Source organism: Protopterus annectens, chromosome 10.part0, assembly GCF_019279795.1.
Source record: "Protopterus annectens isolate FY-2018-M chromosome 10.part0, PAN1.0, whole genome shotgun sequence".
Lineage (NCBI taxonomy): Eukaryota > Metazoa > Chordata > Ceratodontiformes > Protopteridae > Protopterus > Protopterus annectens.
The window spans coordinates 741,135,070-741,153,774 of NC_056744.1; the positions used below are offsets into that span (position 1 = coordinate 741,135,070).

Genomic DNA, 18,705 nt, shown 5'->3' on the forward strand with positions numbered 1-18,705 from the left:
ATACCATTAGCCTGACAAGCCTTATCTGCAAAGCCATGGAGAGGATCATAATGAATTTGAGACTTTGGATCCCACCCCAGTTTGGCTTGTCAAGGCAGATCATGCCTTTTAAACTTGACATCACAAGATGGGTTGCAAAAACTGCTAGTGACACAGAACACAGGGTCAGAGTTGCTGGCGCCATGTCAGACTCAAAACCTGTCAGATATCCTTCAGAAGGGTCTCACAGCGGATAACTGCTGGTGCAGAGCCCACGGCCTGAAGTTAAATGCCAAAAATAGTCATACCCTTTGGGAAAAACAAGGTTACCCCCTAGCACCAAATAGGTGGCAATCGTAGTCTGTCATTACGACACCCATGTAGCTAAAGTAGTTATTCTCATCTAGATCAAGAGGTCATAGTCTCCCTTTACTCATCACTCATCAGACCAATGATTGAGTACAATGCCCCATTTGGGATGTATCCTGGAGGATAGATTCATACCAAAGACTCCCTATGCTGTGGCCGGGTGCTAGGCTTGTAAATGCCCTCGGGCAGATAGCCTAGTATAAACCTATGAACCTATGAACCTAAATGTGTCATTACAGATCGATGCATGTTACATGTGCCGTCACAGATTGATGCAGCTTAGTGAGTCATTAGAGATCAGTGCAGATTAGTGTATCATCACAAACTGACCCAAGTTAGTGTGTCATCACAGATTGTCACAGGTTAGTGTGCTGTCACAGATCAAATCAAGTTAGTGCATCATCACAGATCGAATCAAGTCAGTGTATCATCACAGATCAACTCAGGTTAGTGTGTCATTACAGATTGATACAGATACAAACTGATGCAGGTTAGTGGTTCATTACAGATTGACTCAAATCAGAGTGTGTCATCCCAGACTGACACAGGCTGGTATGCCATCACAGATCAATGTAGATTAGGGTATCTTAAAGTCACAAATCAATGCCGTTCACTGTCACATTACAGATTAGCACAGGTTGTTGTGTCATCAGAGGTACACACCATTGTATTATGCTAGTATACTACAATGTGGAATCATAAGAGTGTAAAGCAGAACTGAAATGAAGTTGAAAAGGGAAAAAAACATGTTGTCAAAATATCCATTCATACGTATTCTGTAAAATAAGTCTTAACAGTTCATCAGAAAGACTTTGTGAAGCTTGCAGCTGATTTTCAGAATTGGACATTGTTAGTGTCATGGACTGGAAAGGGAAGAGGGACAGCTTTGTCTCACTAGGGCAGAGATGTCTGAAGTCGACAGTGATCCCTACAAGAAGTACCACATGGGGCTGCTTGTGTAAGGCATGTTAGTAGGATGTAGACATATACATGTAGCTTCAGGCATTCCTGGGCATGTTCCTGATTACCACAGGTGGCTGCTTGTGTAGGGCATGTCAGTAGGGTGTAGACATATACATGTAGCTTCAGATATTCCCAGGCATGTTCCTGATTACCACAGGGGGCTGCTTGTGTAGGGCACATCAATAGGATGTAGACATATACACGTAGCTTCAGGTATTCCTGGGCATGTTCCTGATTATCACATGTGGCTGCTTGTGTAGGGCATGTCAGTATGATGTAGACATATATATGTAGCTTCAGGCTTTCCTGGGCATGTTCCTGATTACCATAGGTGGCTCCTTGTGTAGGGCATGTCAGTTGCATGTAGACATATACATGTAGTTTAAGGGATTCCCGGGCATGCTCCTGCTTGTGTAGGGCACATCAGCAGCATGTAGACATATACATGTAGTTTCAGACATTCCCGGGCATGTTCCCGATTATCACATGTAGCTGCTTGTGTAGGGCATGTCAGTAGGATGTAAACACATATATATAGCTTCAGGCATTCCCGGGCATGTTCCTGATACCAGTTTGGTTCCTGTCTTAAAAAAAGGCCAATGTGTAACAATACTAGACCAGTCTGTACATTGCAATAAAGCACTTCTCTTGTCAACTGGAAGATTATAAAACATTAATTCACCTCATTTCCTGAATTCTGCTTCTACTTTGGTTAGCAGGTCAAATAGGCTAGTGACAACAGATTGTATAATGCAGCACAGGAGTGGTAAGTTAAGACATGCAGGGAAACTTTTGTGAACTCAGGTATTGCTCATATAAAGAACATTATGTAGGGAAAAAAATCTTGATTAAAATGGTTAACCTACGATTGACGGATAAGTTCAAAGTAATCTTAGCAGTACAAGTAGACCCCCTGTTCATTTGCCATATACAAATGCCATATCATTTGAAACACTGGCATTATTATCTGAATATTATCTAAGAGAGTACCTAATATGTCAGGATTCATAGCTTTTTCAACAGATATGTGTTCAGATCATAAGAATTTAAGCATGGTATTTTGAAAGGGCTGCTTTTCTCTTCCAAAGTCTCCAAAGAAAGAAGAAAAGTAAGAACATAATTTTTGTGAAGGAAAAAAAGTTATTTGCCATTTGTTTGTCTAATGGTGGACTTGGAAGTGATAATAATGTGTATAAATTGTTTGGACAAGCATCTGTTCATAATCTGGTTGTTGCTTTGAGTAATTTTCTTTCTCTGTCCTTGTTGGTCTCGTTTTCTGTATGGGTGACAAAAAGGAATAATTCTGTAAACATCTGTTTTACATTGCAGCAATCATTTCATGTTTTGCAGATTGAAAAGAAAGTTAACTAGTATTCATTAACGTTGCTTATTCAGAATTTAGAATCTGAATTTTTTATCATTGATGTATTCTTGAAGTTGCCCAATTTGTTTATTCTTTGTTTTGTTCCTGTTATTTAATTCATATCTGACCCCATGTTTATTATTATTACTATTATTATTATCAAGTTTTCTTCATGAGCTGTAATATGACTAGTAAGATAATCTTGTTACTTCTTGTTGAATCATATTAAGTAGTCTACCACCCCCCCCAGATTGTTATGAAATTGTTATTCATTATCGTAGATATGCTAACAGTGACAGAAATATTCTTTAACCACAGGCTGTTCTTACATGTTTTTTTTTTTTTCTCTAACAGGAAGTTCATGAATTGTTCAAAGATTATGAGCTGAAGTACTGCTTTGTGGACAGAAACAAAAGGACTGGTAGGTCTTAAAATACTTCTCGATGTACTTTTTGTAGCGGCATCAGCTGTGATCACTTACGGAAGCTACAATACAGATTGTCTTGTTTTCCTTAACAGTTCTGTCTTTCTCTGCAAGGTGTTACAGAATGCTCAAAAGTACTGCAGTTAATCTGGTTGATGATCTGCAATCTGCATGGAATATTAGTGATAACAGTATAAAGATCAGGTGCTTTGCAGCGGTGTTAGTAAAGGCTCACTGAAGGCATTTACTAGCGGCAATGCAGAAATAGTTTAGAAAGGGAAACAACTTCTGAATTAAATGAGCATTATACATTTGGTTATGGGTGCAGATTGTATAAAATACTGTAGGTAAATTTATATATAGTGTTTTGCTGAGATTTGACAAAATCTCAAAGTTTTGCTCCAAAGCTGTATTAGGGATAAATAATATAGAGTTACCACTGTTGAGAACAGGTACATTTATTGATTCAGATACAGAGATAGTCAAGCTATGATACTCGTAATGTAGACCTTACTGTCAACACAAGAGTCTAAATTATTCCTGAAACATTCAGGATTTGTAGGACTTATGAAGAACAGTCAGCTTTGTAGAATGCGCCTAGGAAGTTTATTGCGTCTATATTACATGATCCATAGGTCTCAACCTCTTAAGAGGCCAATGTGGAACACAGACCCTAACAATGTGTGACAAGTGGTCAAAATATAGAACACCCTATTTTCGCACTGCGCGAAACGTGCCTTCATCATGGAGCATGGTAGAACTGTAAAATTCAATAACACACACTTCTCAGATCCAAAAACCTTTATTTGATAATCTGCAATACCATAACCACACCATAAGTAAATGAAACCGCACTTTACAAAAATAAAAATCACATTTACTACATTTTCTAAACAGACATATTGCAATTCACACAAAGTTTAGATCAAGTTAAACAGCATCCTATCATACGTCAGATGTAGACTTATTGTATGCTGCTGTGGCTTTCTTGACAGCCTCTAAAACATGTTTTGGCAGCTTAATATCACAGACATCCAGTTCTTCATTCATTTTGACTGCCAACAAAGAGTTCAGTGTTTTTTCACTCAGTGACTGACATAGTTCAGTTTTCACTTTCCGCACCATACTAAATGCTCTTTACGCTTGTGCAAGCAAAGTAGGCTCATCATCAGCTGCTTAAAGAGTGGCAGTTTCCCTTCAGTGCAAAGGTCCTTCAGAAGGTATGCCCAGTACTGTGACACACATGAGTGGGGCCCATCTACTGGGCCTGTCAGATTCCCCGTGTCCTCGATCTGATATTGGGTGAACTCATCGATTAGTTGTTCAGCCTCAACATCATTTTCACATACACCCATACGGAAGCCAACATCTCTGACAAGTCCTGAAGAAATGTCCAATTTTTTGGCTGGATTAATAAGTAATGCAGCATCTTTCAGTAAGTGATCCTGCATGGGAAACTTTTTCAGCATCTTCTGCAGCACTGCAGCATAAAAAGGTGCAACTTTTTTGTAAAAGTTAAATTCAGTGACTGTGCCGGCAATATCCTCCTTATGGCTGTTCATGTACTGCTTGACTCCATAGCCAATCCGCAGTTCACCATTTGGTAGAACACAGCTACTGTCAGTCAGCACTGACACATCACTGTGTTTGATTACTCTAACAGCAGCTGCAGGTCTGAGGACTCTGCCAGCGTACTGCTGCAGGAGTTTATGCACAGTGACATTCGGTGTCAGTAGCTGACTTTCTCTGCTCTGAAGCTGTATGTTGAACTCCAATAAGGGTTCCAGTGCATACTTAAGGAACATAAAAATCATATGCACTCCATGACTCTGCAAGTTTTTAGAAATTAAGTCAGTCTTAGCAGACCTTGGCTTTGCAGAGAGAAAATATGAATTTAGAGCTGGCCACATGTCCAGGGTTCTGTTAATAACCTTACCAAGACCGAGCCATCTAGTAGGTGCATGTCTAATGATCTTGAGGGGGGTCAGTATCTGTGAACAAAGCAAATTCCTGCAGTTTTTGTTGTCTTTGTGCACTAGGACTGAAATGGCAGCACACATCTGATATAAGTTCTTCAACTGGTGAATGTAGTGCTTTTACAGCATCCTTACTGCAGAGTTCTGCCAAGTGGCAGAGACACCCCATGTTTATAACTGTGGGCTTCACCTCCTTTAAACGAGACAGCACAGAATTGTGTTTTCCAATCATTGAGGCAGCATTGTCTGAAGAAAAGCCCACAATGTTGGAAACTGGAATGTTAAATTTTGTCAGAGTGGGCATTAAAGAATTAAACATTGCTTGTCCAGTTCCTGACCCACATTCTGGCATATGAAGGAACCCTATCACATTTTCCCTTGCCTTTTCATCAAGGTAACCAACAAGGATGACTAATAGTTTGTCATCTCCCATGTCTGTGCTTTGGTCCATATACACACAGAATGGTGATTTCTGGCAGGCTGCTGCAGCATCACTCTGGTAATGAGGCCCCAGAACATCCCGTGCAATGCATGATGCCTTCGTTGCTCCACATGTCATTTTACGGAGAACATCTTGATCCTCTCCAAACTTCTTTATAAATTTCAGGATGTGTTCTCCTGCTGCAAATGATAAGTTGTGTTTAGCAAGGAGAGACACAAAACCAACTTCTGCCTCAACCACCTTTGTACTTGTTAAACTCTGAGGTCCAAAGAAATCCACCATAGATCTTCCAGCTGCATGCTTGCAATTCTGCCTGTGTTTCTCACTGTTGGCATGTCTTTGCAGATCATGTCGGCCCCCATGATGGATTGTGAAATCTGTGTTACAAGTCTTGCAGAAAGCAAATTTTACTCTGTGCCTACTCATAGAAAGCCAGCCAAAGGCACTTGCCCAACTTGGCGGAAAAATTGTGTATCTTCTCTTCTTTGGGGTGTGATCTATATCTACATCCCTGTCCTCAATGTAATCTGGGTAGTCTGTACCTAACAGGTTTGTAAAACAGTGGTGTTAAACAATGAAACAAATGGGGCTATAGTGTAGAAAGGAAAATTAGAAAATGTCCTCAATAGCAAAGATACAAGACAATAGGACCATAACCTACCCATATCACTGGACATTTCCTGACTTTGCACCCTCTTTTCTTGCTCATCTCTGCTCCTTTTGTTTACTATAAAGGCCTGCATGCTTCACTTCTTTGCTTCGACGACACTTTCAGTCCTCTGGTGCTCACTTGCCCACTAACCAGTGTTGCAGAAGGGAAGAATGACTTTCATGACATTCAGTACTCAGAGCACCCTTGATTATCTCAAAATCCATGCCAAGGATAAACACATCCAGCTTAACAAAGGCACTTGCAACACACATCATGTCAATACTACTTGCATTTTACATTCACCACTTTAGATGTGTTCTACCCCTGTCCTACAGCAAGGTGTGGGCCTGGAAAAGATGCCTAAAAAGGTACTTAAAACTAGGGCCCTCTGTGCTTTTACAAGAATGTGCCATTTAAGACAAAGAATTCAAGATCAAGTTACACAAAGTTCTACCAAAAACAAAATTGGATCTATTAAAGCATCCCATTACTATAACTCACTTTTGACATCCATCTGGACATACTTCTCAACCTCTTAGTGCAAGAAAACTGGACAAAGCCCAACATAAGAGGGACAAGCAGCACAGAGACTTTAAATATTGCTCTTATAACCTTAGAAATATTGCTCTTTTAAGCTTAGAAATATTGCTAGAATATTGTCCTTATAACCTTAGAAATATTGCTAGAATATTGCTCTTATAAACTTAAATATTGCTAGAATATTCCTCTTAAAACCTTAGAAATATTGATCTTATAAACCTAGAAAGTTGCTAGAACAGGACCTGTCACGGCATACAGTTTCTCAAAAAAAAAGGCAATTAATTTCAGAGACGTACTAGGGGGACAAGCAGCAGAAACATACACACACTTTAAATATTGCTCTTATAAACCTAGAAAGTTGCTAGAACAGGACCAGTCCTGGCATACAGTTTCTCAAAAAAAAAGGCAACTAATTTCAGAGACGTACTAGGGGGACAAGCAGCAGAAACATACAAACACTTTACATATTGCTCTTATAAACCTAGAAAGTTGCTAGAACACGACCAGTCTTGGCTTACAGTTTCTCAAAAAAAAAAAAGGCAACTAACTTCACAGACGTACTAGGGGGACAAGCAGCAGAAACATACAAACACTTTAAATATTGCTCTTATAAACCTAGAAAGTTGCTAGAACAGGACCTGTCTTGGCATACAGTTTCTCAAAAAAAAGGCAATTACTTTCAGAGAAGTACTAGGGGGACAAGCAGCAGAAACATACAAACACTTTAAATATTGCTCTTATAAACCTAGAAAGTTGCTAGAACAGGACCCATCTTGGCATACAATTTCTCAAAAAAAAAAAAAAAGGCAATTTCAGAGACGTACTAGGGGGGCAAGCAGCAGAACCATACGGACACTTTAAATATTGCTCTTTTAAACTTAGAAAGTTGCTAGAACAGGACCAGTCTTGGCATGCAGTTTCTCAAAAAAAAAGGCAATTACTTTCAGAGCCGTACTAGGGGACAAGCAGCAGAAACATACAACCACTTTAAAAACTGCTCTTATAAACCTAGAAAGTTGCTAGAACAAGGACCTGTCTTGGCATACAGTTTCTCCCCAAAAAAAAAAAAATAGACATACTAGGGGGACAAGCAGCAGAAACAGACACTTTAAATATTGCTGTTTTAAACTTAGAAAGATGCTAGAATAACATAATCTGTTTAGGCATACAAAATTACTATCTATCATTTCAGATACACTAGGGACACAAAATACTGAGACTAAATATTAATACTTACAACACACTTAGAAAGTTGCTAAAATAACAGGATCTGTGCTAGCATACCACTTCTAAAGGGAAATATTTTCAAGTTCAACCATTACAGCTAAAAGCCTAAAACACTTACCTCTGCTCTGCCTATACACATGGTACCACTTCAGCAATACAATCCAAACACAAATAATCCACTACAAACATGACACAAAGTTGATATTCCAACTCAGTTGTAGGGCAGAGTAGCAGAAAAATAATCCTCAGCCCTTCTGTTCTGACACAGCAAACAGACTCCTCTCACCAACCGAGTCACCTCTCTGTCCTGACAGGTAGGCTAACTTCCACTTCCGACTCCCGCGATGTCTTCGTCTGCAGCCAGCCGCTCCTTCCTTCCTTCTTACAGCCAAACTTTTCATGTAGTCAGTCTGTCGAAGTAAAATCTGTGATTCCTGGAAGCCTTTTTCAAGCCATTATTTTGGCGTGAAAAGGCATCTAGGAACACGATTGGCCTGTATTTTGGAGCTCTCATTGGCTCCCATCCTCCTCAGACTATCCAATTGATTGGCTCGTAGACCGAGTTCATGAGTGGCCGTAAATGCAGTCTATGAGCCAATCAAAAACTGCGGAGCACAGCCAATGTGGAAGGGTAGCAGAGCTATGCATTAGTTTGTATAAAATGCTGATTGGCAGTAATTGCGGTATAGAAACCAATCAAAAGCTTTGTAGCAGAGCCACAGCTGTTCAGTGCGGAACAGCAGAACAGTGGGTTCGCTCTTCATTAAATGCGGAGCGTTCCGCATAATCCGAAGGACTTGGATGCTCAGGCATGATCTAAGCTTCAGTTAGTCGAGTGACTAAAGCTCGGTCACTAAATATTGAAAACGCAAAACCAAAAAACAGCAGTTTCCACACAGGGAAACAATGCCGTAGTCCCAACAAAAAATACAAAAACATTAAACACAAATTAACTGTGGGCACCACAACCCCCTAACTAAATATACCTACTCCGTGATCCCTAGACATTGTAGAAAGGGCAAAATCCACATAATGGCCAAACAAATTGTTTCCCTGCGTGGAAACTGCCATTGGTGGTTTTGCGTTTTCGACATTTAGTGATCAAGATTTAGTTATTCAACTAACTAAAGCTTCGATCACATAATATAGACCCAGTGCATTCCCCATAATGGGAAGAGACTGACTGAAAAGCTTTCTCCTCTTAAATGATTTAAGTTAAGCTTTTGTGAAGCAGTTATTTCTGTACCTCAAGTTTTTTTTACAATGTTAGGTATCAAAACCAGTTAAAAGTTTCAAAAATATATTACAGAAGGCATTCAATGCTAGACACAACCTACCACCAACATATATGTGGCTAACACTATATAGTTGCAAGAATTTTAGTCTTTCTATGTATACTGCTGTGCCTCTGTTGACAGGGATCCTCTTATTAAACATTCTCTGCACTTCTAATTTTAAATCCCTTTTAGTCTATGCACAAAAACAAAATTATTTTCTACAACTGGCTTAATGTATGACAAGTGCAGATCTTTTTATCACTTCTGGGTCCTTTGCAGACATGGTTTGAATATTTGTCTGATGATCTGCCAATGGTATGAATAGCTTTGTTTTTTTTACAATATAAGTATCCTCTGTAAATGTCAGCTTGTTATTTACATAGATTCCTAGATCGTATTCATATACAGAGCATTTTTGAAACCCGTGTTGGACTTATTCCTTTGTATTTAGTTACAGCCAGGGATTGAGGTTAAGTGTGATGATTTCTGTATCCCATGGTTTACTGTTATAATTAATTGTGATTTAAATCAGAATACCCTTATGAAGGCAATACATTTGATTTGCCACTATAAATAGAATTACAGAAACAAATATATGCAGTACACTATAATTCTTAATGAGAACCCTAGAATGTTGCTGATGTAATCTGTTGGCTTATATTAGATATATTTATCTGTCTTTATTTTGTGCGTGCTTCATTTAACATTCTGCTCAATTTTCATCTTCTTTGGATTCTGAATTACAAATTAGATTAGAACTAGGCTAACTGCTCCTTTGGGCCATTTGAAGCCTAGCCAATTACCCCATGCGAGAATCAAACCCTGCACCTTGTCTCTTTAAGGTAAGCACCTTAACCATTATGTCATCCTATATGATGCCAAATGGTACAGAATATTTTGCTTGTGTAATTAAACAAAACACTTTTCAATGGTTATTCATGGATATTAAGCAATTCATAGTAAGTTATAAGTGATAAAATTCACAGGTAGTCATTGCTTACTTAAAATTTGGGCAGTACAGCCGTTGCATGTCACTAAACAAAGGTAAAGGGCAGTACTTTTGGTTATACCCTTTTCTGCTCCTGCTCTATGCAACAGCCATTTTCTGGATCATAAATGTCATTCCTGTTTTTATTTGTCTAAACACAGATGCATACACTCACACACATATTTGCACACACATGCACATGCACACAAACACACAAGCATGCGTTTACATAGACACACACACACACACACACACACACACACACACACACACACACACACACACACACACACATGCATACACATGGACACATATGTGAGCAAAGCACAGAGATACATACTTACTCACACACTTTATGTTATTAGCTTTTATCTGTCTGTCTGTCTGTCTGCCTACCTATTTATTTTGCCACACATTGTGGCTTAGGAGAAAAGACCATTATCTTTAGAAAACTATTACTTTTTGTAATATGCCATCATTTTGTGAAATCATTAGTGAGGCTTTGACATTAGTTCTGAATGCTTATGAATTTCAAAAAACTTTATAGCTGGAAGGTTAATAGTTATTTATAGAATAAAGATTAGCTGTTTTGTGGACAACAGGGTATAATCATTAGGGAGCTGCTTCGGATTTCCATTCTGTAGCCAATGCAGTCCCTCAGGGATTTATTTTGGGCCCTGTTTTATTCAATATAGTATTTACTGATGCTAAACCGTCATATGCAGGTTGGATGCAAACAAATTGCTGATTATTCTAAGACAGATTAAATCATTACTTCTGATGTGAGAATAGTTATCATTCAGACTTAGTTCAACTCTTTTCTCAACATATCTAATACACGTTTGATATGTTGTGGGAATGTAAAACAGTAAAACCTCTGCTGTCAAGTCTTTTGGCAGCTTTCTACTATCTGTAGCTACTAGTCTGGATTTAGTTAATCATGTTAAGGATTTAGGAGTCAACATGTGTAAAGATTTGGACTTCAGGTTAAAGTTAAATTAGTATATCAGCCAAACTTATTTTGTTTTCAATAACATGCTAAAAATTTTTTTCATATGAAGGAGCAATGTTGGCCCCTTTGCATGTTCCTCTGATATGTCCAGTTTACCCTCTAAAACTTCTTCTTCTGTTCTTGCAGTAATGCCAAGTTTAGGACATTCAAAATGAGTAAACAGGTATTTTATGAAGAAAATTCTGTATTGTGGTGTATTTACAGTAACTATATGGTAGTGATATCCAAGTCAGAATTTACCTTGTTCCTATATTTTGTAGTGGAGTAAAATTACAAAAAAGAAAAGTATTTCAAAATGCATCCCTTACTCTTTTAATTGTTAAGTCAAGGGAATTGCTGCTGTGCAACATTGTGCTTCTTAGGATATCAAAGCATAATTTTCTGCAGAACTAATAAATATTTGATTGGGCTGTATAATCACTTGTGATTAAACAATAAGTCATTATATTGTGTTGTTTGCATTAAATTGGTTTCTTTGAAGAATTCAGCCAAGCATACAAGAATATAAAGCAATGTGAAACTGTAATTATTTTACAAAACAGTCAGTTGTTTATTGTCATCAGTCACCACCGATACAGTCCTATTACTTAAGGTAAAATGTAAATATTATGGAGAAAGTAAACATGTGCAAGCAATGAGATTCTAGAATATATTTATTTGTTTTGCAAAATCATAGATTCACCAGAGGTGTGTAGGCAACATTTGTAGTTATTTGATGACAGATTTAGATGCCCTGGTTGTCTTAATGTATTTAAATGATTTTTGTACAGTAGCATTGTCGCCTCACAGTAAGACGCTGTCCGGTTCGATTCTCAGCTAGAGCGTCTTCTGCATGGAGACATGCGTGAATGGGCATACCTTCGTTGAAGGTTGTGCGTCAGGGCTGGCAACTAGGTACGTAAAATTCAACTGCCAATCATTAGCGGACCGGAGTTCCGCTGTGGCGACCCCTAACCGGGAAAAGCCGAAAGACACAAGTGTCATTTTTTTTATTAAGAAATGATGGGAATTTTTAACACAGTGATCTTGTAAACAGACATTCACACTACTGAGTTACAGAGCCACAGTAAGTCATGCAGGGAAGCTGTCTATCATCTATATAGACCCACCTCATGCACTTAATAGTAGGTAAAACAACACTACATTGTACAGTAAACTACATCAGTACAAAGTAATGGGACATTATGGTACATGGGTAATAGGATCATAGGTTAGTACTAGGCTATCGGCCCTAGGGCCTGTACAAGCCTAGCCATAACAATTCCCTGGCTATTTCTTCCCACACTCTTTACTTCCCTGGACCCCTGTCTAGCAGGGCGACTGACGTGATCCCTGGGGTGAATTTCCTTTCTCCCATCCAATCGTCAAGGTTCTTTTTGAAGAGGACCAAAGAGGCACTCTTCAAGACATGTATGGGCAGTCTATTCCAGAGTCTGAGGAGTCTCTAGGTCAGGAACCTATCCCTCCAACATGTTTTGTTTATTGTGATGACAAGGTTTAGATCCCTGGAGCATGTGGCTCTGAGGGATTGGGAATTTGTTAAGTGTAGCATGTCCAACAGCTCTGTGTTTGACATGGCCTTGTATGTTAAGCAGAGATCGCCTCTGAGTAGATGATATGCGACAGAGTATAGCTGGAGTTTTTTTAAGGCAGTCAGCATAGGGCATCTGCTTTAGGCCTGTGATTCTTTTAGTGAGGTATTTCTGTGGCCTTTCCAGTTGTTGCAGATGTCTTGAGAGGTACATACCAAACGGGGCATTGTATTCTATAATGGTCTAATGAGGGATGAGTATGGTGGGACAATGACCTCCTTTTTTCTGGATAAAAAGCCCTTAGTGATGAGGTGTGCCACATAGAAGGATTTCCTGACTGTTGTGGTGATGTGGTTATCGAAGGTGAGACCACTGTCCACCTGTGTCCCTAAGACTCTTATCACACTTTTGGTGTTTAGTGCACTGCCACCTATGTGGTAATTCATGGGTACATGTTTTTTTCCCAAGGGGGATAACTATACATTTCTTGGCATTGAGCTTGAGCCCATGGCTCTGGCACCAAGCATCTGTTTCTGTAAGGCCCTTTTGTAGAGTATCCACATCATTTGGAGATTCAATAATGGCTCCCAGTTTGCAGTCATCTGCGAACTTTGTTAGACAGAGTCCCTTAGTGTTGGCCTGTACTTCAGAGAAGTAGATGCCAAACAAGAGCGGTCCCAGGACTTAACCCTGAGGTACTCCACTTGTCACATGTCTGGAGCTGGATTTGGAGTCGGCTACTTTTACAGTGTGGGTTCTGTCAGTAAGCCAGATGCAACTCATCGAGTGATGTAGGGATTAATGCCCAGCTTAGTAATGACTGTCTGTGTTCTTAAATCTTGACAGTCTTGTCCTAGTGTCCCAAAGCAGTTTGTGTTGTAGGTTGCAACAGCACCATTTGTGCTTTGAAAGTTAATGTTAGCCAAAAATGGCCTTGAGAGCAAAGATCATAGTTGTTTTTATTTTTCCTTGAGGAGCATCAACATTTCTGTGACTAATTAATGGGTGAAGCATAGCTTTTTAGATTATGTTTTTGCAACTTTTGTTAAAAAAGAAATGCATTTTATGAATGTATATAAACTTTGCTGCCATATCAATTATTTCTTTTACAGCCTTTTTCAGTGTGATGTTGAGTATATAAAAAGTTTTTTCCAAGGTAAGCAGCTGTTTTCCATAGGCTCAGAGCTTGTATAATATGCTCAAAAGCAATTGGGGGTGGCTGTCTTGCTATAATTCAGACTTTATGCAAGCCTAAAGCTTGAAACTGTAATTTTTGTAGAGCCTTAACCAGTATACATTGTATATATAAACTAGTGACTGCACACTTGAAATTGACTGACTTCTTATGTAATGTTTTAGAATTATGCCTATGATTACTTCTATTGGCCAGGTGTATGCAGGCTTTCAGAATGCGAGATGAGATCAGGTGAACCTTTTTGCACTGTTGAGTGACCCTTGAAGGTGAATGAATTTTAAGTAAGGGGGGATAAGGTAAGGAAGGTTAGGGGCAAAGCTCCCCTCAAAAAAAAAGAATCCTTCTCAGACACTTTCACTTGATAGATGTAGCTGAATCCCTCAGTTTTATTGTTTTCATAGTTTTGATTATAAAACTGACAAGACTGAGGAATACCATACTCCTCACAGTGATCTCAATTTTTTTAATTAGACTTCTTGCCTACGTACTGTTTTCAAAACTAAAAGAAACAACTTACTGAAATTGTGAGTTAAAATGCAGCACACAGGTTTGCTAAAAGGTATAGACCGTCCGGTATTATTTTCTTATACTTGTTGACATGTTCTGTGTATGGCACTTTTATCTTTCATATCGCTTCATATACAACATATTTTATTTTTTCTCTACTTAAGGAAGGAGTTATTCAGATGTATATCTAGCAATGGAAAAGACCATTGTAATCTGCATGCAAGTGACTATGGTTGTAATATACCAAGTAAAATATATTAAATGCATTGAACATTGGTTGGACAGTCAAGAGAGATTGAACTATAGTACAGATTGTAGTGTCATAACATACTCCAACATCTAATTTTCATGATGTAATAGGTATGTCCACCTCCCCACCCCCCTCATTGCATGACTCTGCACCAGAAACCAATGGATCACAGCTTATAAAGTTAAATATTTTGAGGGGCACTGAGTATTACAATGCTTACGCCTACTTGCATTCTTCAGCTAACTTAGGTAAGGAAGAAGCAATTGCTTTCATCCTACCCAGAGTTAAAGTAATGTACATGTTTAGTTTGTTGCTAAGGTTTTATAATCACCAAACAAAGGTTGAAAAGCCAAGCGAGAGTAAAATAAAAGCAACAATATCTCAAAAAGTACTGTAAGTGCTACTGATCACAATCCAGCACAGTTGACAAAACACACGTAAGTACAAATAAACTGATATTGCCAATCAGTTTGTTCAGAGTTCATCAGACTGGATAAACGTTGTAGAATTAAATCATTATAAAACATACATTCAGGTCACATGATTCTTTCAATTAGCTAACTACCAGTTCAAAACTCCATAAATCTATATATCGATAAATATCTGTATCTTTCCCTCTCTCTCTCTATATATATATGTGAATATATTTTTTTATGAAAGGGTAAAAAAGTCACACAGATGACCATTTAGTAAAAGCTGCAAGAAAGACTCATACAAGCTGGAATCTTCACTGGAATACATTAAACCTCATGTAGTGGAGGCCCATGGGATATATGCAAATGACGTCATAAGGCTATACACGTGTTTCGACTTACGTTGGTTGTACTCAGATCCACTTGCTGCCTTGGTTTGGCATGTATCACTGCTGCATTTAGTAACATTTTATCATCTCCTCAGTTATCTAAATATTAGTATCCTTAACCTTAATGTTTTGATAGCTGATGAGATATAATTAATAAATGTGGGATTATGTGAGAGTGTTAAAATCACAGAGTTCAAGAAATATGTATACTTGGAATTATTTCTGCCTCATTTCTACTGGTGGCAGATTTCTCTCAGCAAAGTTAAATTCAAAATCCAGCTGGGGAGTATTAGCGTTTGTTAAAGCTCATTTGGAAACTCACTAAGTATTTATCATCTTTATTTTATAGCTATTAAGATATATTACAGCTTCGGAGCATATGAAGGTTCTCCTTAATTTATTGCTGCAGATCTACCTGTTTGGAGCCATGCTAACACAGTACATGAGAGATTCAGAGAGAGAGATCCTCTCTATATACATAGCCACTATATTTTGTGGTGATTTTTAATTAACCTAGTATCATTTTGTGCAGCTTGTTTGATAACACTCCCCTGAAGAATGATTACTTGAATATCTATATTTTAAGAAATGTAGTCAGTAGATTCTTTATTTATTTCTTTATTGTTTTTGTTTACCAGTAAAGTCTAACTGGGCACAAATCCCATTTTCAACAGAGGTCTGAGGAGAAATGCTCCATTTTACAGAATGAGTAGACAGTACTTATATAAGATTTACATAATAAATATGCATACATACGTGGACTAGTAATATTATGACAGTTATTCAGAAAATAATAAATGTACATACACAGAGTAGTAAATAAACATTATGCAGAACTACATGTAGTTGTCCATGGCTGTCACAAATGCAGGTGAAATTCTGATCTTGAGTGGCATCCTTCTTTCTCCAAGAGTGATGCCTAGGTAGAAAGAAAACATAATTGGTTTTAACAACTGGCTAAGTATTCTGTTATTCCAAGTGGATCCATTATGTGTCAGCAGAGGACAAGATGTTTGGTAGTCCTACTTGCTTTCCCAAAGATGGTTTGTACCTCTCTTTCCAAGGCTTCCACAAACTAGCAAACACTTTTGTTGCCTTCATAGTGCCATTTTTAGGCAAAGTCCATCTGATACTCATCCCAATTTAACTAATATCTCAAATCCAAAATAGAACCACATTAAAGTAACTCTGCTAAATGCCAGACGTCTGAAAAAAGATGCCTGACCATAAGGCTCTTCTTCAGCTGGAGTGCAACTGTCTGTGTAAGTGCTGAAACTTGTTTTAATTGTTCTGGAAGTACCCACTCCATACCTGGGTTTTGCAATTAACATGCTTTATGGCCTGGTGGCAACTGTGTTGGTGTCTCCATATTTGTTAGAGACCCTATCAGCTCTAGGTAGATCCCCAGGGATCCACAAACAGAGCTCACTGAGCTCCAAATCACACTATACAAAGCCAGCTGTAACTTTGTAACCTGTTACAGGACACCTAATATGTCCCATGAAATTCGTGTAAATTTTGCTCCTAGATGAAGATGATGAACTCTGTATAAACAAAAACTCAATTAACTTCGGTGACTTAATCTTCCAGTCAGTAAACATGAGCAACTGTACCTCAAATATAAGATACACCCAAAAGTTCCTAGAGTTTATAAATAAAAGCTCCATGGAGCAGATCATTGGCAAGTCTACTAGAGGTTAAAATGTTCTTGACTTGGTCCTAACGAATATAGCTTTTTCGTGTGCTGTTCCCCTGATATATCTTAACTTGGTTAAGCTGGATCATAAACTAGTGATCTTCACTGTTAGAACATCTAAATCTGAAGATACCAATATATCAGAATTCAAGAAGTTAAAAAGTCCAAATTTCATTACATTCTAACAAAACTTTACAAGATTTACTCATTAAAGCATAATCCTAGACATCACCTTAGTAGGAAAATAGAACAAAAAATTATATGCCCATTTAGATAAATGTATAGAACTGACAGTACCCACTAGATTTAAATGTAATGGGATGTTTAACAGCTAACCAACCTTGTGGTCTACCAACATAAGTAAACATTGCAATAAAAGAAGAAAAAAAAAACTTCTTAAAGTATTCAGATGCTCTAATGACCCTCAAGTCAATGATAATATTAGAAATTGACAAAAAAATTAAAAGGAACTTTTGGGAATACGAAGACAGTCATTATCCTTTAATCATAATTATTCAATATTCATGATGTCAGTCAGTATAAAACGTAATAGATAACATGGTGGCTTAGAGTCTATATTACAAGATTAAAACTTTAGTTAATTGAATAACTAAAGATCAATCTTGTAATATCAAAACCTGAAAATGTTGAATGGCCATTTCAACCCAGGGAAACACTTCCCTTTGCAGCATCAAAAAAAAAACTTTAAATCCCAAGTCAAGTGGGGGAATTCGTCCCCCACACCCCGATGTGGGGGGGCTGTACCCCCAACACCCACCCTAACTAAATATACCAACTCCAAGATGGCTCCAAATTGGAGAAAAGGGCTTAATCCACATAACGGTCAAGGGAAGTGGTTTCCTGGGTTAAATCGGCCATTTGACATTTTCAGGTTTCGATATTACAAGATCGATCTTTAGTTATTCGATTAACTAAAGTTCCGATCTTGTAATACAGACCCGTGGCTTAGGAGATGATTAAAGTATGTCTCCATACATGACTGTAAAACTCTCTGTACTCTTGATTCATCATAGGGCCCCCATGGTTCATTACTGGGACAGTGTCTGTTTAGTACATTATTCTGTTTAGTGCCTGGGTTAGAAGTTTTAAAGACAACTGCAAGCTAGTTTAGGTCATTTACTCAAATGGTGACTTACAAACCTCTCTTACAGCAGTTGAAAATGTTTTATCGGTATAGGTCTCAATTTTAAAAGAAAGAGATGTGGAATTTCTTTGGACCCCAACATGTACAGCATGTTCTTCAGTTCAGTTGCAGCACTTACATACCCTTATATTTACCAAAACTATAGTCTTTGGGAAAATCATTTTCAGTGGGGACATCAAAGGAGATCTTTTTTGTAGAAACACTCTTGACAATTTTCTGTGGATAACTATTTTAGCACATACTAAATTGTAACTGTTGATGTGGCACCCTGACCCCATACGTAAGAAACAGGAAAAGTTGGGTATGGATGGATGGATTTTTGGTCTGGCAAACACTGTAGTTATGT

At 38.1% G+C, this 18,705-nt stretch overlaps 1 protein-coding gene across 1 annotated transcript in view; it reads left to right on the forward strand.

Moving 5' to 3' along the window:
* Window positions 1-18,705, forward strand: part of RAVER2 (ribonucleoprotein, PTB binding 2) — a 2,410,893-nt gene that overhangs the window by 291,439 nt on the left and 2,100,749 nt on the right. The window contains exon 2 of the mRNA XM_044085561.1: window positions 3,029-3,095. Coding sequence (XP_043941496.1) covers window positions 3,029-3,095 — 67 coding nt within the window. The remainder of the gene's footprint in view (window positions 1-3,028; window positions 3,096-18,705) is intronic.